Genomic DNA, 24,316 nt, shown 5'->3' with positions numbered 1-24,316 from the left:
CTGGGTAATCGTCATTTTTGAGAAGGTAGCCTGCTGCTATATATCGTAAATTAACAATGTTCAAAGTCGACACTCAGCGGCTCTGTTTCAAATCGCACCCTACACCCTCATTCACTATTCCCTACATGAGTTTTCTAATACAGTCCACCTGACAGAGAGAATGAACACTAATGAGTGAATTTAGACACTGATCAACAGCTGCTGTTAATGAGTAGAATCACTGAAGAAAAAAGAAACAAGACAAACACATGAACTACAACTGACTTCAGCCACAGCCTTAGATGAAATCAACTGAAGATTTAAACAATCAACAAACATCTTTACCAGCTTCACACATTACTAACCAGACTGACCCAGACTGATCCACTATGAGAAAAGTTAAGTGATGTGTGGCGAAGTATGTTGACCCATAATCTGAATCACACAAACAAAGCAGTGTTGATCATGTGAAGAGGTGGGTAATCCAGGGGCCAAAGAGTAAAAGTCTTGCCATGTTTATATTCCACCCATGAACTCAGCAGCTTATTTCACCAGAGGAACCAAGTCATTCCTTCCAAGTCACAAACTAGTCTTGAGTCAAATCCCAAGTCCTCTAAGAGTTAAAGTTAATTAGATAATTAAGTAACTAATTAAATGATGATTGTGCATTAATGATTGACACCTGCTGTTATTGAGAACTACAGAGGATCAGATGTTGATTTTTTATTGGTTAAAATGATGCCACCATCATGGAGATCAGTGTTTGGTTTAGTTGTGCTATTGACCCTTGACTTGTTGTGTCAGATCTCTCTCTGTAGCTCTACATGTGATGTTGTGGAATGAAATATGAAATCACAATGAGCTGGTTTAAGTTTTGAATAATCTCAATGAAGCAAAAGTATACACCAAAAAGGTTGTTTTAATATTTACAGGGAGTAAATTTTACATTTGAGCAACACATATAGAAATCTGATCTCCAGTGCTTGCTTTTTAGACACAGATAACAAGAACCAGCATATGAATCTCTACAATGGTGATAATCAACAAAATGCTTCATGTTGCAATACATGAAAGACTCCCATAATGCACTGCAGTATGAATAATTATTTTCACCACTGTTGAGGATCATATGATAAATGGTCACGGTTAAATGCCTAAACCCAAACTGCGTTTCTTTTTAATCCTTAATATTGAAGCATTATGGTAGCATGTAAATAATGAGATTTCTCTCTTTTTTTGTGAAAATGACACGTATGGTGACCCAAACTTAGAATTCGTACTCTGATTTTAACCCATCTAAAGAGTAATCAAGAAATTTAAATAAAGATCAGACAGGCATCAAAAGCATTGGTTATCTGCTAGATCAACATTTGTATCAGCATTGCACTAATGTTTGCTGTCAAATAATAAAGCAATTGATTAGAATATATCTATAACATCTGCTTAAAGGCTCAAGGGCTCGACTGAAGCAAATACTCACCACGATTATGGTGGTACAGTTTTTTTTTCTTCCAGATGATTTCATCCAAGGCTGTGCTTAAAGTCAGTTGTAGTGCTTGTGTTTCTCTTTTCTTCAGTGATGTTGATTGTTAACAGCAGGTGTTCATCACTTAATTTAATTAGTCTCTTAATTATCTAATTAACTTTAACTCTTTTGTGACTTGGGATTTGACTCAAGACTAGTTTGTGACTTGGAAGGAATTGTTTCCTCTGATGAAATCAGCTGCTGAGTTCATGGGTGGAGCAAAAATATGGCAGGACTTTTACTCTTTGGCCCCTGGATTACCCACCTCTGATCATGTGACCTACAAAGTTAGAAGATATGAGTGACAGGTTTGAATGTATTTGTATCTTGATAATGAAGATTGTAGTATAGCCAATACTGTTAATTTAAGTTTTATATTTTAACCCCAATAATGTGATTTTTTTATATAGAATTAGAAAACCCAAAATCGTTATCTCTAGATTTTTTTTCAATTATTTTATGTGAATTTTTCTTGTATAGTAGCTCATACTATGATGAACAGAGGTGGGTAATCCAGGGGCCAAAGAGTAAAAGTCCTGCCATATTTTTGTTCCACCCATAAAGTTTTTATAAACTATAAAAAAAAATGTACATCGGAAATGCTAACTTGTGCAGCGATGAAAAATGCTACAAATAGCATATTTTTACAATAGTAAACGACCAAATTCCACCCGTGATCGCAAAAGGATGTTATTACAAACACTCGATCGGGGTTCAAAGTGAGTTTTGAGTAAAAGTGTACTAATAATTTAATAAATTGTCTGATGTAGCTTGATGCTAACGTTAGCTCTAATGCTACTAATAGCAGGTGAATTTCTTCTTCATGATGCATTTCTGTCACAATAATTCACGTAAGGTCGTAAGAAAATGTTTGGTGTATTTTTATAGTAAGACTTTGGATAAATAAGGGCTAAATGAATACAGAGACTGAAGTGAGATCGCTGCTTTGTTGCTTTGTAAACATTGAAATTCCGCAAAAAAGGCTGATAAAGGTGGAATAAAAACAAAAGAATAATGATAAAAGAATAATGCGGATAATGTGTCATACTTGGCGGAGGTGTGAAAGACTCGTTTGGTGAGAACAATAGAACAATGAATCGGGGAGTTGTCACAGACAAAACATAGTCAGAGCACATATGAGTGTTTACATGTGAGATCTTACAGAGATGACAAGTGCCATAAATCAATCTGATTAGCCTTCTCTAAAAACACACATGACATGGCCTTAGAAAATATTTAATACAATTCACAGTTTTACAGTTTTAGTAGATTATGAAATTTCTAATGAAATTTTTAAAGACTGTGGCTTTAGCTACACTGTATTTCTAAACTCATATCTTACATAAACAATTTTTAAAATACATTTAAAAAATATGTTTTTAATATTTTTATTTTTGTTTTTGTTTGAGCGTATATATATCTATAATCATAACAGTCTGAGTGATTCTGATTCCTGAACAGTAAACTTTGAAGTGTCAGCTTTGTGAAAAAATGTTGATTATGTGTCTAGCAGAGGTGGGACTTTCAAGTCACAAGCAAGTCTTCAAGTCATATCCTAAGTCCTCAAAGGGTTAAAGTTAATGAGATAATTAAGTGACTAATTAAATGATGATTGTACGTTAGTGATGAACGTCTGCTGGTAACAATCAACATCACTGAGGAAAAGAGAAACTAGAGTTGTGACGTTCGCGAACGAACCGATTCTTTTGAACGGCTCATAAACATGAACGATGGGAGCCGAGTCGCGGCTGGAGGGGAGCCGTTCTTTCTGTCATTCTTTTTTCCTATGCGTATTTCACACAGATGCACACAAATGAGCTCCTCCGCGAGACAGAACAGTTATAGGGGGAGGGGCGCACCCAGCGCAGGCCAACCCTTTATAGCGTGATGATATTAGTTATTAGTTGTGGGGCTGATGTCCTATTTGCAAAGTTTACAGTACAGTAGTATGTAGTATGTAGACATTTCCATTTTATTTATTCTAATTTTATCTACTTTAAATACTGTCACTGTCTAAGCAGAGGGATTTGTGCAACCCTATGGAATATAGTCCACACATGACAAACGAGGTAATAATCAATATTTCAGAATAATTCAAACTCAGATATTGGTGTGTGATATCTGAGTTTTAATTATTTGACTACAAATCTCACCTCATTTTTCCTCCCAGTAATTATTTCCAGGATAAACTGAGATGCCTCCAAGCTGGCTTCTTAAAACTGACTAAATATTTAAAAAGAGCCAAAAGAGCCGTTCTTTTGAACGGCTCTTTGAAAGGAACGGATCGCGAAGATCCGGATCCCCTCAAAGAGCCATAAATCCCATCACTAAGAGAAACACAAGAACTACAACTGAAAAAAACAAAAAAAAAAAAAAAAAACAAACACGACTGCAATGCTTCAACGTTGAAAGACAGAAACAAGAATGTCAGTTCAGGCTTTTAGACATTCACACTCATCACACGATCCTCAACAGTGGTGACAATTTCTCATACTGCAGTGCATGATGAGTTTTTACTATGGTGTTACCCAGCATGCAACATTTTGTTGATTGTCACCACTGTTGAGAGTCATATGCTGGTTCTTGATGTCTATGTGTGTCTACAGAGTAGTGGAGCTCAAATTTTGTATGCATTTAGTAGACTTAAAATTCACTCACTGTAATTTTTGTAGCGTGCTGTAGTTTAACCGGGTTGCATAACTCAAATAAAACAAATGATAATTTTACTGTAATCAGACCTGGTCATGATTACTAGCTTATCATATACAGAAAGATAATATCTTAGCTCTGCTTTGCAGCATATCATGCAACTGCTGCAGAAAGAAATCTGACACAACAGTCAAAGGTCAAGTGCACAATTAAAACTAACACTGATCTCAATGATGGTGGCATCATTTTAACCAATAAAACATCAATATCTGATCATCTGTAGTTCTCAATAACAGCAGGTGTTCATCACTAGTACACAATCATCATTTAACTAGTCACTTAATTATCTCATTATCTTTAACCATTTGAGCACTTGAAGTCTTGCTTGTGACTTGAAAGTCCCACCTCTGGTATCTAATCAGAAAGAATCATGAGCAGAAAACTTTTTATTTTGGGTATGTCATTTCTGTCTCCATGCCATAAAAGGGGAGTGACTAGTAAGGGGTTAAGCAGTTTCTGTAAATTTGCTTCAACGCTAATGCAGTATTGTTTTGCAGCAAACATTTGTGCAATACTGATATAAATCTTGATCTAGCAGGTAACTGATGCTTTTGATGCCTGTCTGATCTTGATTTAAATTTCTTGATTATACTTTTAAATAAAATAATTTGTGGATTAGTGATTATAGAGGACTGTTCACTGCTCTGTGTGTGCACTTTGGATGTGTTGAATTCTGAGTTTGGGTCACCATATTTAACTGTATGTCACTTTTGCAAAAAAGAGAGAAATCTCATTACGTAAAAGCCACCATAACGCTTCAATAATAAGACAAAACACAGTTTGGGATTAGGCATTTAGCCATGACCATTTATCATATGATCCTCAACAGTGGTGAAAATATCTATTCATACAGCAGTGCATTATGGGAGTCTTACATGTATTGCAACTTGAAGCAGTTTGTTGATTGTCACCGTTGTAGAGATTCATATGCTGGTTCTTGATATCTATGTGTGTGTCAAAAAAGAAAGCACTGGAGTTTAGATTTCTTTTATATATTACACAAATTTAAAATTAACTTTCTGTAATAAATACAAGAACGATGCTTTTTTGTGTATGCTGTAGTTTCACTGGGATAATTCAAAACCTAAACATGTGAAAAAAAGAGAAAAAAACATTGTTTGATATATAAGTAAACCAACTCATTGTGACTATACGTTCTTCAGATATCACAGAACTCTTTTTTTCCACAGCAATATATGAAGAGCTACAGAGAGAGATCTGACACAACAAGTCAAGGGTCAAGAGCACAACTAAACCAAACACTGATCTCCATGATGATGGCATCATATTAACCAATAAAACATCAACATCTGATCCTCTGTAGTTCTCAGTAAAAGCATGTGTTATTAATTAATGCACATAATTAATAAGCATTTAATTAGTTACTTAATTATCTCATTAACTTTAATTCTTTGAGGACTTGGGATTTGACTAAAGACTAGTTTGTGTCTTGGAAGGAATGCCTTGGTTCCTCTGGTGAAATAAGCTGCTGACTTTATGGGTGGAACAAAAATATGGCAGGACTTTTACTCTTTGGCCCCTGGATTACCCACCTCTGATGATGAACACGTACAATTTTTATTTACTGTTTTATGGCATTTTGATTGTTCATTGTTAGATACAACCATCTTACCATGATCTTTTATGTAATACGTTAATTATAATAATACGTTATTATACGCTTTGAGGTGGTAGTGCACCTGTACCTCTTTTTTATTATTATAAAAAAGTTAACGTCTTCAGAGATTTAATGTCTTTGATTTGCAGTTTATTTTACCACATGCTCAATCGTCAGCTATTTCATTATTTCATAAAGATTATTTTATTTTCTTGATTTTAGTACAAACACAGTGTCTGGAAATTACATTGAAATAACATGACTCTAAATCTAACGCATCCTGAGAATGTTGATTTGGTCCAGAAACAGTATAAGTGATGCCTAAATGAACCTTAAATTATGTTGAAAATATTTCTACTGACCACTTTTGAACTAGTTTTTAACCTTGTAAGGAGGCTCTCTGAACGTCTAAATCGGACGTACAGAAGACGTAAAAAAAAAAGACGTCATAAAAACTTTAATTCTGGCTCCTCAGTGGACGTCTTTTCAACGTCAGCAAAGACATAAAAAGACGTCCACTGGACGTAACTTTCCCCAGTGGGGATATATTACAGACAGAGGTGTAAAGTCCAGGGCCCAGTTTTTCAAAAGTAATCCAGTAGGCTTTTGCATAACGGATTGGATCAAATCTTGAAAATGTGTTTTTCAAAAGAAAAAAACGGATTACATAATCGGATTAGATCACGTAATCAAGTCTTGGTTTTGATCCGGATCAAAACTTTAGTTTGGGTTTTTTTAGAACTTTTTTGTAGGATTTGGATCACTTTGATCCAAAAAATCTGGATTAAACTGATCCCATCAGAAGGGTGGATTCAGCGTGGATTTCATGGCCAAAATGTAATGAAAACTTTAAAAATGTATCAAATAATACTATATTTGGATCATGCAGTATCTTGCAAGATATCTTATTTATTCATAAGGTTTTAATTTTATTTGTTCATCAGTCAGGCTACAGTGATTAGGTAAGCTTTAACGTATTCAGCCTTTCAGTATAGGCCTACAGCAAAGTAGAAAGAGTTTGGCCTCATAAAATAATCCCCCAAACAGCTGTAAAAATTGACCAAAAACAAATTGAAAAATATTTTTGTTTTTAGAATATTTATTAGTGATGCATGCAATGATTACAGAATAACCAAAAAAATGCAAAGAATGGCAATCACTGATTTTTGAAATCCAAAACAAATCCAATTCAGAAATAGTGTCTAACTATTGCGTCCCTTGTTGCACGTCCTGTTTGCTCGTTCTGGCAGAATGCAGGAGGTTGGTTAGGGTCTCCAAGGGGCTCAGGTGCATCATTGTCAGCACAGAGAGGGACATTGCGCTTAGTAGCGATGGTGTGCAGGACAATACAGGCAAGGGTTATGTTGCATGCTTTCTGTGGTTCCGCTCTCAGGTAGTTAATGCATGCAAAGCACCTTTTATGAACTCCATTTAAATTATCAATTGCACATCTTGCTCTGCAATGAGCAGTGTTGAAGCGTGCCTGCGCCGGTGTAATTTCTGTTAGAAAAGGAGTCATCAGCCATGGTAGGAGTGGGTAGGCACTGTCTCCTAATATTATGCCATCCGGTCGGTTGGTTTGGAGGTCTCTATATAGAGAGCTCTCCCTCAGGATGCGTGCATCATGGACAGACCCAGGCCACTTGACAAGGCAGTTGGTGATGATGAGGTCAGCATCACACACAAGTTGGACATTAATGCTGAGCCTCCCCTTTCTGTTTATAAACTCCCATTCATTCTCACGAGGTGCTTGTATATGCACATGTGTGCAGTCGATTGCTCCAATAGTATTGGGCATATTCCCCAAAAGAAAAAAGCTGCGCTTGGCATGGGCAATCTGGTTGTCCTTTGGAAAAGAAACAAATTCATTGACCAGGCTGGCCAGTGCGATTGACACATCTTTTACCACATCACACACAGCTGATTTCACCACACCCATATAGTCACCAACAACTTGATAGAAAGTCCCACATGCATAAAATCGGAGAGCAATGAGGATCTGGTCTTCCACAGACAGACCGTGACTCCTTTGGGTTCTGTGTTGAAGTTTTGGCCTGAGAAGGTTCACAAGGTACCCTATATGAGCCTTCCCAAAGCGAAACCGGACATACAGCTCCTCAGTGGTGTATTGCTCCAGTGGCTTGGTACGTTCAACATACACACTTTGACAGTATCCTCTCCTGGCAAAGTGGTGGTGGCGGTGGACAACACCTGCCATTTCACTGTATCTCTGTGAATCCTCTGAGAAAGGCTGATTTATAGGGCAGTGTAGTTGGTCTTTTCAAACACACCTATTACAACTGATTAGTTATGGCTTTTCAATTGAGGCATTGGAACCAAGGCCTATAATTGATGAACAATGTTCATTATAGTAAAGCAACGGAACCATGGACTCAAGAAGCTGTAACTTCACTGCTGCTGAAACCAATGCACTACTAGAGGGTGTTCGGTGCCATTATGGAACATTATGGAACAATAGTGGGAAGTTTTCCAATGGAGGTGAGAAGTCGCAAGCTCTCCATGGTATTCAAGGTGTTGTAGGGGATGGCGAGCCTTGGATTGAGGAGGAGGAGGATAATCTTCCAGTTCCTCCTGAGGCTGATCCAGAGAGTGTATTTATATTGAATCTCAGCTCTGTTCCTGAGTAAGAAGCTGGATCCTCATTGGTTGAGCCAGTGGTAGTTGCCACAGGATCTCAGAGGAAAGGCTTGAAGCGCCCTTCATCAAACAAAAATGATTACAAGGCACTTCTGCAAAAAGAGACTGAACAGGCAGAAGCACAATTTCGTCTGGCAGAGGAACAACTGACTCTGACCAAACTGCAGCAAACCAAGGCCAGAGTTGAGATCCGCCTCCTAAAGGCTAAGCTCCGACAATCTGGTCTTTCCACATCAGATGAGGAAGTCTGAAATTATTGTGGAGTATTTGACATTGTCTTTTTTTTATTCAATACATCTATACTTGATACTTGTTATAAATATCCTCAATGTACAATGTTTGTGTTGTAGGTCTCAGATGAGCGGACTGCTGGAAGAGGATGGGGTGGAGTTTTTCTTGTTTTTAGTTTTTTTTTAAATGTGTGGGTTTTCATTTCAAATAAAAATAAACTTATATTGACCCCACACTGGCTATTCTACTTGTTGCTCTTTACATATCCATAGTTCTACATTGTTATTTCCTATCCTGTTTGAGCACTGGTTATCCAGATTTGGTGATCCTGAAAAGTTCCTATCCGGATCAGATTAATCCAGTCCGATGTTGCTTTAAAAAAAACTGGCTCCAAAAGTAAGCTGGATTACGTGATCACGGATCGCAAAAAAAGGATTACTAAATCAGGATCAATTTCATCCGGATTAAACCTTTTGAAAAACCGGGCCCAGGAGTCTGGATACACTGTAAAAGATTCTGTCGTTAAATAACAGTAATGTACTGGCAGCAGGGGTGCCAGTAAAGTACTGTTAATTTACAGCTTTCAACCATTAATTTACCACTCTTATTTTTTACAGTATTTTACCGTAAATACTACAATGGAAATTAACTTCACTCCCAATGCTAGCATTCTTATGATGTTTGTACTATAAAATTATTTCATTTGAGTCCACTGAGAATGAATTTTTCTTAATATAAAACTGCAAACACAATGTGTTGTAGTAAAGAAACTAAATGCATGACTTTTACTCAAATCACTGCAGCTCATTGTCAGCTATAGCACACATGTATGTGCTGAAGTACTTAACACAGAGATCACCATTGTATCAGCGACTCCACATTTACTGTCTTTATATAAAGCAGCAAAAGATCAGAATTTGTGGCTCATCATTGACTGAAGCACAGAATCAGAATCAGAAAGAGCTTTATTGCCAAGTATGCTTGCGCATACAAGGAATGTGTTTTAGTGACATAAGTTTCCAGTACACAGAGACAACAACACACAGACAAAAAAATAATAATAAAATTACAAAAAAGGAGAATTACAAATTGGCAAATAAATAAGTGTATAAACAATTGTGCTATAAATGATAATGGAATAGGATTGAGTGAGATGCAGGTATGTTCTAGGATGGAGGGGTAACAAATAAATATTGCACATTTTTTGCATAAGCATAAGTTTAAGTGGGAAACATTTAACTGTTCAAAAGGTAGATTGCCTGGGGGAAGAAACTATTCTTGTGCCTTGCTGTTCTGGTATTTGCGGCTCTGAGGCGCCGGCCAGATGGCAAAAGTTCAAAGATGGGGTGACTTGGATGTGAGGGATCCAGAATGATTTTCTGAGCCCTTTTCCTCACTCTGGATGTGTACAGTTCTTGGAGGGTGGGCAGGGGAGCACCAATAATCCTTTCAGCAGTCCGAACAGTTCTCTGTAGTCTTCTGATATCTGATTTTGTAGCTGAACCAACACAGTAATTGAAGTACACAGGACTGACTCAATGACGGCTGAGTAGAACTGTTTCAGCAGCTCCTGTGGCAGGTTAAACTTCCTCAGCTGGCGAAGGAAGTACAACCTTTGTTGGGCTTTTTTCACAATGGAGTCAATGTGATTGTCCCACTTCAGGTCCTGAGAGATGGTGGTTCCCAGGAATCTGAATGACTCCACTGCAGTCACAGTGATGTTCATGATGGTGAGTGGGGAAAGTGCAGGGGGGTTTCTCCTAAAGTCCACAATCATCTCCACTGTTTTGAGCGTGTTCAGCTCCAGGTTGTTAAGACAGCACCAGAAAGACAGCTGCTCAACCTCTTGTCTGTAAGCAGACTCGTCACCATCCTGGATGAGGCCGATGACTGTAGTGTCGTCTGCAAACTTCAGGAGCTTGACAGAGGGGTCTTTAGAGGTGCAGTCGTTGGTGTACAGGGAGAAGAGCAGAGGGGAGAGAACACATCCCTGAGGGGCACCAGTGTTGGTGGAGCAGCTGTTTGACATGAATTTCCCCAGTCTCACTAACTGTTGCCTATCTGTCAGAAAGCTGGTGATCCACTGACAGATAGAGCTAGGAACAGAGAGCTGGGTCAGTTTGGTCTGGAGGGTTGTTGGGATGATGGTGTTGAAAGCCGAACAAAAGTCCACAAACAGGATCCTCACATAAGTCCCTGTTTTGTCCAGATGTTGCAGGATGAAGTGCAATCCCATGTTGATTGCATCATCCATGGACCTGTTTGCTCGGTACGCAAACTGCAGGGGGTCCAGTAAGGGTCCAGTGATGTCCTTCAGATAAGCCAGAACCAGTTTTTCAAACGACTTCCTGACGACAGATGTTAGAGCCACAGGTCTGTAATCGTTAAGCCCTGTTATCTTGGGTTTCTTTGGAATGGGGATTATAGTGGAGCGTTTGAAGCAGGAAGGCACTTCACACAACTCCAGAGATCTGTTGAAAATCTGTTGAAGGCTCTACTCTCCAGCACAATGGTGAACTACAAAACTACATTAACAGATCTCTCTTGTGCAAACACACATTAATGCAGTTGAGTTCAGCATTTACTCTCATTATCAACTTTGCATAACTTTTTTTCTATGGATGTTCACAAATATTTTAGTTAAATTAACTTTTTTTTCATTTGGTAAATCTGACATTTACATTTTACAGTATATTACTTTTTTCCTTGACTTAATGGCAACAAACTGTAGAAAAATACTTTTTTTTGCTGGCAACCATTAATTTACAGCAACAAACTGTATAAAAGCAGTTATTTACTGGCAGCAGGGGTGCCAGTAAATAACTGTTTTTCTACAGTTTGTTTCCTGTAAATGAATTACAGTTTATTACTGTTAAATTATGTTTCATGCTTTTTTTTCTTCATCTTAAATCTTTAACCCTTTAAACTCCACAACAAAATCCTCAGTTTTAAATGAACATTTAAAATGTGTGCACACTACAGAGTGTTAGAGTAACGCTTATCAGTGATGTTAATGAGATAATTCTGTGATTAATTGATGATTGAGCATTAGTGATGAACACCTGCTATTAACAAACAGAATCACTAAAGGAAAGAGAAACACAAGAACTACAACTGACTTCAGACACAGCCTTACATGAAATCAACTGAAGTAAAATACATAAAATCTCTCAAGATCTGATTAAACAACCCCTCAAACAGCATCACCAACTCCACTTATTAATAACCAGACTGACTTTATTTCTGTCAGACGTCTACAGAAGATCTTATTGAGAATTAACTAAGGTGTAGCTGTTGATTTATTGTTTCATTTGAAGTAACCATGTTAGAGATCAGTTTTTGTATTAGTTGGACTCTTGACCCTTGATTTCTGTCTTAGTCTTTTCTCTGGCTGTTATAACTGTGTGTTTCTAAAATACATTTGTTGTAGTTCAAAAGCCCAGGAGAAACGCCATCAGGTGTTAACCTGTATCTAGGTGTAGGTTGTTATACTTTATATTGGTGATGATAATCATCAATCATTGAACTGTACAGAGTCTAATCTCTGATAAAATAGATGTTGTGAAATTTCATTGATTATAGTAAAAGTGATTCTAAGAGCAAGTGGTTCTGTGATAATCAGTTAATCTGAATGACTTTTCAAACAGTGTGGTTTTCTACGCTGTCAAACAGTCACACAAAGAGATCAATAATCAGAATATGAACCTCAACAATGGTGACCATAAAAAAATGCTGCAGAGCATGCTGGGAGCCAAGGATGAGTTTTGTACTACAATAGTACCCAGCATGCATTGCAGCATGTTTTTTTCATCATCATTGTAGAGGTTCATATGCTGATCATTAATGTCTGTGTTTGACCAACTACTAGCATAGAATAAAAATGTATGTGTACAAAATGTTTAGAAAGTCATTTTTATATTCACGGATTATCACAGAACCACTGGCTCTTAGTGTTATTTTTACTAGAACCACATCTACGAATTACACAACATCTATTTCATTAGAGATAAGACTCTGTACAGATCAATAATAGTGAATATTAATGAATAATTATCATCACCAATATGAAGTATAACACCCTACACCTAGGTACAGGTTAACACCTGATGGCATTTCTTCTGGGCTTTTGAATTACAACAAATGTGTTTTGGAAACACACAGTTATAACCTCCAGAGAAAAGACTAAGACATACATCAAGGGTCAAGAGCCCAACTAATACAAACACTGATATCTAACATGGTTACTTCAAATGAAACAATAAATCAACATCTAAACCAGGGATAGGCAACTCCGGTCCTGGAGGGCCACTATCCTGCAGAGTTTAGCTTCAGCCCTCATAAAAACTAACCTGCCTGTATTTATCTAGTTATCCCGAAAACACTGATTGCCTTGTTCAGGTGTGTTTATTTAGGGTTGGAGCTAAACTCTGCAGGATAGTGGCCCTCCAGGAGCGGAGTTACCTATCCCTGATCTAAACCTTAGTTCAGTCTCAATAAGTTCTTCTGTAGACGTCTGACAGAAATAAAGTCAGTCTGGTTATTAATAAGTGAAGCTGGTGATGCTGTTTGTGGGGTTGTTTAATCAGATCTTGAGAGATTTAATGTATTTTATTTCAGTTGATTTCATCTAAGGCTGTGTCTGAAGTCAGTTGTAGTAGTTCTTGTGTTCCTCTTTTTTTCAGTAATTATATTTGTTAACAGCAGGTGTTCATCACTAAAGCTCAATTATCACTCAGTTAATCACTTAATTACTTGAATGCAAAGTTTTAAAACTTACATGGTTTAAATCAAGGCAATCTGTTTACTCATACGGTTTGAGTTAAGTTTACTTGTCGGGTTTTACAGTGTGGGTGGACCATTCCTGTTTGCAAGATTTGAGCCACAAGCAGGCCATAGCAATGCCACATGTCAGTCAAGAGTTAAGAAATTAACCAGAAACGGACCTTATCTGAGCCACAGAATCTGTGTATATTAAATATGAAGTAATTTCAGCCTTAACAAGCAGAATCACTGAAGGAAAGAAGAGAACAGAAAAACAGATGAACAGAAACACAAGAACTACAACTGACTTCAGCCACAACCTTAGATGAAATCAACTGTAGATAATAGAGGACATTAAATCTCTGGAGATCTCCCCAGAGGAGGATTAAACAACTCTACAAACAGCGTTACCAGCTTCACTTATTACTAACCAGACTGACTTTATTTCTGTTAGACATCTACAAAAGTTTTTATTGAGAATTAACAGAGCTTTAACTCTAATGTGTTTCACCATAACGGAGATTAGTTTCCATTAGTTGCGCTCTTAACTCTTATTCTATCTTTTGTCTTTTTTGGCTGCTGTGATGGTGTGTTTGTTAAAAACATTTGCGGCAACAAAGAAAGCTAAGTTGAATTGAGGTCAGGAGATGGCAGTTACCTTTTTATGCATGCTGTCTTTAGTTTGCCATGTATAAACTGGAGGTGACGTCCAAGGCCAGAGGGAACCAATGGCACGCTGTCAATAGATTGAGTAATGTGCTGTATTTTTATTATAATTGCAATGATTATAGGGTGCATTATAAACCAATTAATTAATTACAATTACTGAATTATATTTCAGACAGTGCAGATTGGTGGCGTATCGTGTGGTAAACAGTAATAAATGAGTGATCAGTTGGACGTGGTTGTGTACAAGAGATAAAACACTATATAAATACTGTTCGTTTTCTCACACAAACCGCTCGTTTCGTGTCTTAGGTAATCAATGTGTACTTACGAATGGTTTAATTTGGACTTCGCTGTGCATGCTCTTTGAGGTGGTGACCATAGACCTCCATTATATGAGTCACAGACAAGAAATGTTTGACCTAAAAATATCCAAATGGAAACTACTCTGGAAACAAAGACAACTACATCTTGGATGCCCTTGAGGTAAGCTAAAACATACCAAAATTTAATTTGAAAGGGAACTATCCCTTTAAACAGTATCAGCAATATCTGCCTTTCGATGTCAGAGCAATGGGACTGTGACGTCAGCACTCTTCTGTCCATCTCTCATGAGGGTCACATGATCAAACAGTAAACAACACTATGCTGCTGTGGGTTTGCACATGGCTTGTTCTCTCACTTCTGTGGTCGCTACAGAGGAAAATGCATTTATGACCCTATTTAGAGGTTCAAAAGATAAACAGTGACAACAGAGAAGAGAAACAAGGCCAAAGTCAGAATAAAAAGCTTGGTGCACGAGGATGCAACTTCAATATTAATTTACTCTACTACGTAATTCTAGAGTAGTTCTTATTAAATCATTTATTTTCTTGTTTACCCAGAATAAGATTAAATATTCACGTAAGTTTGAAAACATAATAAGCCTTTCTATGGATGGACTGACAGTTTCATTTTTTTCATAAAGATAAAGTTTACACCTATTGTGTGACGTTAGTCTAATGTCTACTCTGTGCTGGTTGCCATGTTTAGTCTCTGCTTCTGCTGTTTCTGTACTATGTGAAGTGTTACATCCTGCTAGAATATAAGGCGTTGACCACTTAAAAACCCTATTGCTGGTCTCATCCTGTTCATTTGTAGTGCTGTAACTGGTATTGAATTTTGGTGAAACGGGTAAGAACATGATTTTATAATAATTCTTTTGGCTGATTATCATCAAATCTCTCTCTCTCTCTCTCTCTCTCTCTCTCTCTCTTTCTCTGTGTGTGTGTGTATGTGTGTGTGGAATAGGGGAGACTGGGGCTGGTTGTCACAGAGGAAGTTCCCAGTAAATAAGTTTAAGGTCAGAAGACCAAGTGTTTCTGTATGTTGTTTACAGTACAAACACCTATTCAAAAATATTTTAGGTAACTTCTGCCCTCCAAATGGTTAAAATAGTTAAAAATGGGACAGCTAGCCCTGGCATACACAGTGTTCAGAATGTTACTCTGAAAATGTAATGAAATTACTGATTACAGATTACTCCTTAACAGTAATAACGTTACTGTTCTGATTTCTTTATTTCAAAAGTATTTAGTTACATTACTAGTTACATTACTTTTTCTCTATAAAATTTATGAAATCCCAGCATACACGCTCCCGATAAAAAATTGTTATTAAATCATCAACATTCACAGAACACTGTTATTTTTAACTAAAGCAAGCGGCTGCTGGTGCATGGTTTGGCACAATGCCAGCAAAGAGCGCTGCATTTATTATCTCTACAAGTCATCTCAGTCATAGGCGGAGCTTGTTAAGGCTGTGGCCACTAATCGGGACCTAGGGCAAAAATGTCACTTAATTGGACAAAAAATGCCCCTGCACAAACAAATAAAATCTATTACGTCTGTTACATCTATTACGTTATTTTAGGCATTTTTATAGTGTTGCGCATTTTAACCAATCACACACAATTCTGTTGAGTTTAAGAATGCAATGGCAAAACAGAAGCGTTCAGATGAGTCCTCGTTAGTTTTGTTGAGCGCCTGCACGTTCGCTGACTGAATTCCGGACTCTTGTGAATTCCCTCATCATAAACAACAAAGCGCAGATGTATGTACCAAGAGATTTAATTCACAGTTTATACAGCTTTACTGATTATAACGATATATATATATATATATATATATATATATATATATATATATATATATATATATATATATATATATATATATATATATATATATATATATATATATATATATAATATTTTGAGAAAATCAGCCGAAACAATAAGAATAACTTGAATCTTGAGAATGCTTTAACTCATGATACTTCTGTGTTAGTGATAATGTCACTCTCTATATATAATTTATTCTCTGTTTGAATAATCGTGGAAAGGAAACATTATACTTTATACATTTCTGACCTTATTATTAAATAGTAATCTCATTAAATAAAAATTATTTCCCATAAAAAAAAAATATTTACCCTACAGGACACCCATGTCTGGTTCTTGCCAAAAAAATATGTGTTTTTATAGGGGTGGCCAGGGAGGGACCAGACACCAGTCTGGGGTGGCACAGAAATCTTCATTATTTCAATATAAAATATGTTTGATTATAATGTTTTAGGGCCTCAAACACACAACTAATTTCTACTTAAGTCTAATTAAGATATTTGTAAATTAGATCAAGTTATACTGGGTGAATATGACTAATATTCACATATGACAATTTTTGTTTTATTCCTCTCCTCCAGGTATTCTAATAAAGGGGCTCCCTATAGCTTTATTGTTTATTCAGCTTCTAGAAACTCCCAAATGCTTGCTCTCCATGCAAATTGCATACTCCTGGATGCGGCATGCTTATTGATAAACATTTTAAAAAGGTTGAAGTCAACAGTCATAAATGCCAGAATATAAAATTAGATATCATAGTTTCATTTTCTCATATTTTCTATTATAACCCACTGTGCAAAGTTACGTCCAGTGGACGTCTTTTTATGTCTTTGCAGACGTTGAAAAGACGTCCACTGAGAAGCCAGAATGAAAGTTTTTATAACGTCTTTTTTTGACGTCTTCTGTACGTCTGATTTAGACGTTCACAGAACCTCCTTACAAGGTTCAAAACTAGTTCAAAAGTGGTCAGCGGAAATATTTTCAACATCATTTAAGGTTCATTTAGACATAATTTATACTGTTTCTGGACCAAATCAACAGTCTCAGGATGCATTAGATTTAGATGTTATTTCAATGTAATTTCCAGACACTGTGTTTGTCCTAAAATCAAGAAAATAAAATAATCTTCATGAAATAATGAATTAACTGATGATTGAGCATGTGGTAAAATCAACTGCAAATCAAAGACATTAAATCTCTGAAGATCTCAGCAGAGGAGGATCAATTTACATCATTTACATCAACATCAGTCAAAGTCACCATTGTGGTGGACAGTGTTTGGTTTAGTTGGGATCTTGGTCCTCATGCTGCTTGTGTGAGATTGTCTTTGGTTGTTGTAACTGTGTGTTATAAAACACTCTTAAGCATTAAGATTAAGCGTTATCATCTTGCTTTTAATGGTGATTATAGCACAATACGTTATTAATGTTTTGTTGCAACTCTTTATTTATTTTCATGGACAGACACCTTGTAAAAAAAAGGAATGAACTTATTTTTAAAAAACACATCATGTAGTCACACACAGACATTAAGATTGTGGATATGCATCACATCAATGGTAACAATTAAAACAAAAAGGTCCGGAAAATAAGGATGAGTTTGTGCTATGAAGCGGTTTTGTTTGTTTTGATTGTCATTGAGTCATTGAGAGTGTTGATTTGGTCCGGAAAATTACGTATAAATTATGCCTAAATGAACCTTAAATGATGTTGAAAATAGTTCTACTGACCACTTTTTAACCTTGTAAGGAGGTTCTCTGAACGTCTAAATCGGACGAACAGAAGACGTCAAAAAAGACGTCACAAAAACTTTCATTCTGGCTCCTCAGTGGACGTCTTTTCAACGTCTGCAAAGACATAAAAAGACGTCCACAAGACGTCAACTGGACATAACTTTGCTCAGTAGGAAGTGCACTGTGCTCACATTTATTTGTGCATTAAATTACAAAAAAAAAAAAAAACATATCATCTTGTGCCTTATATGGTAATCTCAAATTGCAGAATATATTTTAGTACATTTAGTACGTATTTGAGAGAAGTTCTTGTGTGCTGCGTACATGCAGTTTGCAATTTTAATCAGCTTTTTGGTGATTTCATAACTTAGCTAACAGAACGAGGTATGTAGCCTATGCTCAAAGTTTCTTGTGCGGCTTATTTATGATGAAGTGATATATCTGCGTACTGTTGAAGAGTGTGTGAAAAAATTTAAGATAAAAAAAAAATAACTTTCTTTGAGAAAGAAAAACACAACTATGATAATGAATACTATGTTATGCATACCAGGCCAGTAGTTGGTGACTAAGAAACACAGCGCAAAAATGTAATTCTGGAATTCATGTTTCATGCATCGTGTTCAAAAGCTTTTGTTTTCAAGCCCCCAAACAGAATCACTGAGGGAGAATAATCTACATTTTGGTTAACATTATGGTGGCCAGTGTTTGCTTTATTTGTGCTATTGACCCTTAAACTTTTAAACAAACTTTTTGTTGTTGTTTCTGTAATTGTGATACAGCAGCTAGAAAAGACAATAAAGAATAAGATCAGGTGGTGTTGTTTGTTTTGACACCATTTGCTCTGGATTTCTGAGTTGGTTGTGTCTTATCAACAAAAGACGTCCTGTGGTTGTAGTAGAGTATGAGATCTGTTATTCTCAGCATAATCAGAGTAATTCTTAGAAGCATTTCTAATCAAACCCTTTTTTTTTAAAGAAATTAACTTCCATTTAGGCACACAAACATGTATGTATGTATGCATTTAGTAGTCACTTTTATCCAAAGTGACTTACATTGCATTCAGGCTAACAATTTTCTCCTAACATGTGTTCTCTGGGATTCAAACTTTTCGCTTGCTAACGCAATGCTCTACCACTTGTGCTACAGGAACTCAACAATGGTGACTATCAAAAAGCATGTTGCACTGCATTCTGGGTGCCACCAATCAAAACTCTGGATTTTGCAGATAATCCCAGGACTTCTATTGTTGAATTACATGGGCTGCTATAATGAGTGTTAATTTAACTCAGAGAACAGGCTCTATTTATAACACTCAGGCCAAACGATGATTATGTAAAATCATAACTAGCACCACTTGAACATATTTTCTCTTAGCATTTTACTGGAATCATTGTTGAGATTCATATGCTGGGTCATGATGCCTGTGCGTTTTATTAAAACAAGAGTTCAAATATTTTTCTAAAACACTTCCATTAGATTTAAAATTAATTCATAGGTATTAAACCAACTGTCTATTTGCATGTTGCAGTTCCACAAGATTGGTTATTTAAAAATTTATTTTAAAAATGAAATAAAGTTATTAATTATTATTTCATCATGTTAAAGCAGCTATAATATGTTCTCTGCATAGCACTGATCTCACTGCTTTATAACTGCACATGCAGTTTTACAGAGATATATTTAACACAAGAAGTCAAGGGTCAAGAGCCCAACTGAAGCAATCACTGATATCCATGATGATGGCATCATTTTAACCAATAAAACATCAGCATCCGATCCTCTGTTAAGCTCAATAACAACAGGCGTTCATCACTAATGCATCATTCACATCATTTAATTCAGGAGTCACCAATCTCTGTGCTGGAGGGCCGCTGTCCTGCAAAGTTTAGCTCCAACCCTAATTAAAAACACCTGAACCAGCTAATCAAGATCTCACTAGGCATACTGACCAGAGGTGAGACTTTCAAGTCACAAGCAAGTCTTCAAGTCATATCCCAAGTCCTCAAAGGGTTAAAGTTAATGAGATAATTAAGTGACTAATTAAATGATGATTGTACATTAGTGATGAACATCTGCTGTTAACAATCAGCATCACTGAAGTAAAGAGAAACACAAGAACTACAACTGAATTTAGCCACAGCCTTCAACTGAAGAAAAAAAAAACACTACGCCACCATAATTGTGGTCAAGGTTTGCTTTAGGTAGTCTCTTGACCCTTTTATTAACTTAAAGCAATTTGATTCAAAACAGTTACAATATTGTTTTCACAGCAAACATGTATACATTGATGAATCAAATCTTGCAATAACAGATAATCTTATAACAGGTGCTTTTTCTGCTTATTATTCTTTATTGATTGGACATCATGAAATAGTCTTTGTCTTTGGATTGTTGACTGACACACACATTCATCGTGTAGTCAGCTGAGAACGTTCCAGCAAACCCAAGCTTCTCTTCGAGAAGATGGTGTCAATTTCATTGATAGGACAGTCAATCAAATCAAATCCAATCCATGTTTTCCAGTTTAGGGGACCAGTGCAGAGAGACTCTATCAGAATAGACGAGACAAGAGAGCAAGCAGGGAAGGCAAGGGGAGGAGAGGGAGAGAAAAGTGTCCGCCTCCGTTGAGAGGCAAAGAAGAATGCATTTAAAAGAATTTTAACTGACTCAACCAATAAAACTTCAGAATCAGCTGTGGGGCGGAGTTTGCACTGAAGTGCATTGGGGGAAAATTGTGCCTGTCTGTCAATGGGAGGAAGCCACGCCCTATTTTGGAGCTCCCACCATGTTTTGGAGTTCCCGCCCCTATTTGGAGGTCTCCAGGCTGCAGTTATACCCTTCTCAAGATTTTCCCTGGAGCTTCCTTCGAAAGTTTGAAAATTTGAGTCTGCCATCTTGTCACGATGCCAGCGGTAATTTTCCATGAAGTCTTTGTCGAAAACAAACATTCCTTCTAATTTTAGTTCAGATAATTCAGAAAGTTCAGATAATTTGGCTTTTTCAGCTGGGGGTTTACACATTTCTGAATTAATACTTAGGGACTACAAAACTGTTTATCGGTCATATTTGGCAATATTGCATTATTTGTAAGGTCTCAACAACACTGTAAAAATGAAACTTCTAATTTTCCAGTTTAAAAAAACCTTTGAGTCTCAAATACCAAAAAATGTTATTTTACTGAAACTACACTGTAAAAAGTGATTCTCTACCCTTATGAAAATTAACCATGGTTTTACTACAAATAAAACCAAAAAACCATGGTTACTATAGTTAAACCATGGTAACCACAAATTAACCATGGTTTTGCTAAATTAACCATAGTTTAACCATGGTATTTGTAGTAAATCTGTGGTTATACAAATGGTAGTCAACACGCCAAAAAACCATAGTTTTACTATAATAAAACCATGGTTATTTTTCGTAAGGGTATATTTATTCAATAAAATTGTGTCAAAAATTTACAAGCAATATTATTAATTAAATTTAACACATTTTAATTAAGTAGAAATAATCATTCAAAATGAGTAGAATAACATGAAAAAATTAAGTAAAATTTACACAAAAATATTGATTTCATTGGACAAAAAAACAAAAAAACCCTATGCTAAAGAATACTATGTTATGCATGCCAGGCCAGTAATTGGCGATCATGAAACACCTTTCGAAAATATTATATGCATACACATGACATCAGCCTTTTTAAAAATTCACATTTTTGTTGCTTACATAAATATGATACAGGCATCATGTTCAAAAGGCTGTGTCTTAAGGCCCCCAAAACAGTTATTGAAGACACCTACAGTTCACAAACAGAATCAAAGGGTAAATTATTGGTTACCATTATAGTGGTCAGTGTTTGCTTTAGTTGTGCTCTTGACCCTTGATATTTTAACATTACTTTTCGCATTGCAGTTGTAATTCAGTTATAACAGCTAGCCAAGCTAAGAAAAAAGATGATCAGGTGGGGTTGTTTATGCTTTTACATAATCTTTGTTTTACCTCAATATCTGAGCTCATTAAGAGCCTAATCTCTGAGTTACATTAACATTCATTATAGCAGTTCTGTGATTCAACAATAAAAGTCCTGGAGTTTTCAGTGTACTCAAGAGTTTAAGAATTCTGATTGAGAGAGGGGAACTTTCTTTTGGGAGACAGTGACATCAAGAACCAGTGTATGAATCTAAAGAATGTTGACAAACAGCATATTCAGAGGAACTGTAAGTCAAAGTCAAAGTCACCTTTATTTATATATAGCGCTTTAAACAAAATACATTGCGTCAAAGCAACTGAACAACATTCATTAGGAAAACAGTGTCAATAATGAAAAAATGATAGTTAAAGGCAGTTCATCATTGAATTCAGTTATGTCATCTCTGTTCAATTAAATAGTGTCTGTGCATTTATTTGCAATCAAGTCAACGATATCGCTGTAGATGAAGTGACCCCAACTAAGCAAGCCAGAGGCGACAGCGGCAAGGAACCGAAACTCCATCCGTGACAGAATGGAGAAAAAAACCTTGGGAGAAACCAGGCTCAGTTGGGGGGCCAGTTCTCCTCTGACCAGACGAAACCAGTAGTTAAATTCCAGGCTGCAGCAAAGTCAGTTTGTGCAGAAGAATCATCTGTTTCCTGTGGTCTTGTCCTGGTGCTCCTCTGAGACAAGGTCTTTACAGGGGATCTGTATCTGGGGCTCTAGTTGTCCTGGTCTCCGCTGTCTTTCAGGGATGTAGAGGTCCTTTCTAGGTGCTGTTCCAGCATCTGTTCTGGATACATACTGGATCCGGGTGACTTCAGTGACCCTCTGATCTGGACACAGACTGGATCTGGTGGCCACGGTGACCTCGGAACAAAAGAGAAACAGACCAATATTAGCATAGATGCCATTCTTCTAATGATGTAGCAAGTACATAGGGTGTTATGAGAAGTGTTTCCGGTTCCGGTTTACCTAATTAATGCAGCGTAAAAATCCTTTAACGGATTTGGATAATAAAAGCATATTAGTATGTTATGTGTATGCCAGGTTAAAGAGATGGGTCTTTAATCTAGATTTAAACTGCAAGAGTGTGTCTGCCTCCCGAACAATGTTAGGTAGGTTATTCCAGAGTTTAGGCGCCAAATAGGAAAAGGATCTGCCGCCCGCAGTTGATTTTGATATTCTAGGTATTATCAAATTGCCTGAGTTTTGAGAACGTAGCAGACGTAGAGGATTATAATGTAAAAGGAGCTCATTCAAATACTGAGGTGCTAAACCATTCAGGGCTTTATAGGTAATAAGCAATATTTAAAAATCTATACGATGCTTGATAGGGAGCCAGTGCAGTGTTGACAGGACCGGGCTAATATGGTCATACTTCCTGGTTCTAGTAAGAACTCTTGCTGCTGCATTTTGGACTAGCTGTAGTTTGTTTACTAAGCGTGCAGAACAACCACCCAATAAAGCATTACAATAATCTAACCTTGAGGTCATAAAAGCATGGATTAACATTTCTGCATTTGAGATTGAGAGCATAGGCCATAATTTAGATATATTTTTGAGATGGAAAAATGCAGTTTTACAAATGCTAGAAATGTGGCTTTCTAAGGAAAGATTGCGATCAAATAGCACAGCTAGGTTCCTAACTGATGACGAAGAATTGACAGAGCAACCATCAAGTCTTAGACAGTGTTCTAGGTTATTACAAGCGGAGTTTTTAGGTCCTATAATTAACACCTCTGTTTTTTCTGAATTTAGCAGTAAGAAATTACTTGTCATCCAGTTTTTTATATCGACTAAGCAATCCATTAGTTTTTCAAATTGGTGTGTTTCAACGGGCTGCGAAGAAATATAGAGTTGAGTATCATCAGCATAACAGTGAAAGCTAACACTGTAAGAATCACAAAACAAGCTACTATAGAATTGTTGCTCATAAATTATTCATGCCGCAAAGCATGATGGCATCCATAATTGAGTTTTGATTGGTGGCACCCAGAATGCAGTGTAACATGCTTTTTGATTGTCATCATTGTTGAGGTTCTCAGGCTGATTCTTGATGTCTGATGAAAAAATGTGCCTAAATGAAAAAAACTTTTTTTTTAACAAGGTTTTGATAAGAGGTGCTTCTAAGAATTTCTCAGATAATGCTGAAAACACCTAAACTTTACACCTTAACTCAAGAGTAAAACTAAAGCAAACACTGACTACTACAATGGTAAGCAAATTAATTATTATTAGTTTTTCCTTCAGTGATTCTGTTTGTGAACTATAGGTGTCTTCAGTAAATCTGTTTTGGGGGCCTT

The 24,316-nt window shown here is 36.6% G+C and overlaps 1 protein-coding gene across 1 annotated transcript in view; it reads left to right on the top strand.

Annotated features, from left to right (window-relative positions):
* The first annotated feature begins 8,218 nt into the window (after positions 1-8,218).
* Positions 8,219-24,316, top strand: part of LOC132141746 (uncharacterized) — a 28,842-nt gene continuing 12,744 nt past the window's right edge. Inside the window, exons 1-2 of the mRNA XM_059551409.1 lie at positions 8,219-8,443; positions 8,504-8,711. Coding sequence (XP_059407392.1) covers positions 8,219-8,443; positions 8,504-8,711 — 433 coding nt within the window. The remainder of the gene's footprint in view (positions 8,444-8,503; positions 8,712-24,316) is intronic.

The sequence above is a fragment of the Carassius carassius genome, chromosome 6 (assembly GCF_963082965.1).
Source record: "Carassius carassius chromosome 6, fCarCar2.1, whole genome shotgun sequence".
Classification (NCBI taxonomy): domain Eukaryota; kingdom Metazoa; phylum Chordata; class Actinopteri; order Cypriniformes; family Cyprinidae; genus Carassius; species Carassius carassius.
The sequence above is the reverse complement of the archived record's forward strand: the minus strand, read 5'-3'. Positions and strand labels throughout refer to the sequence as shown.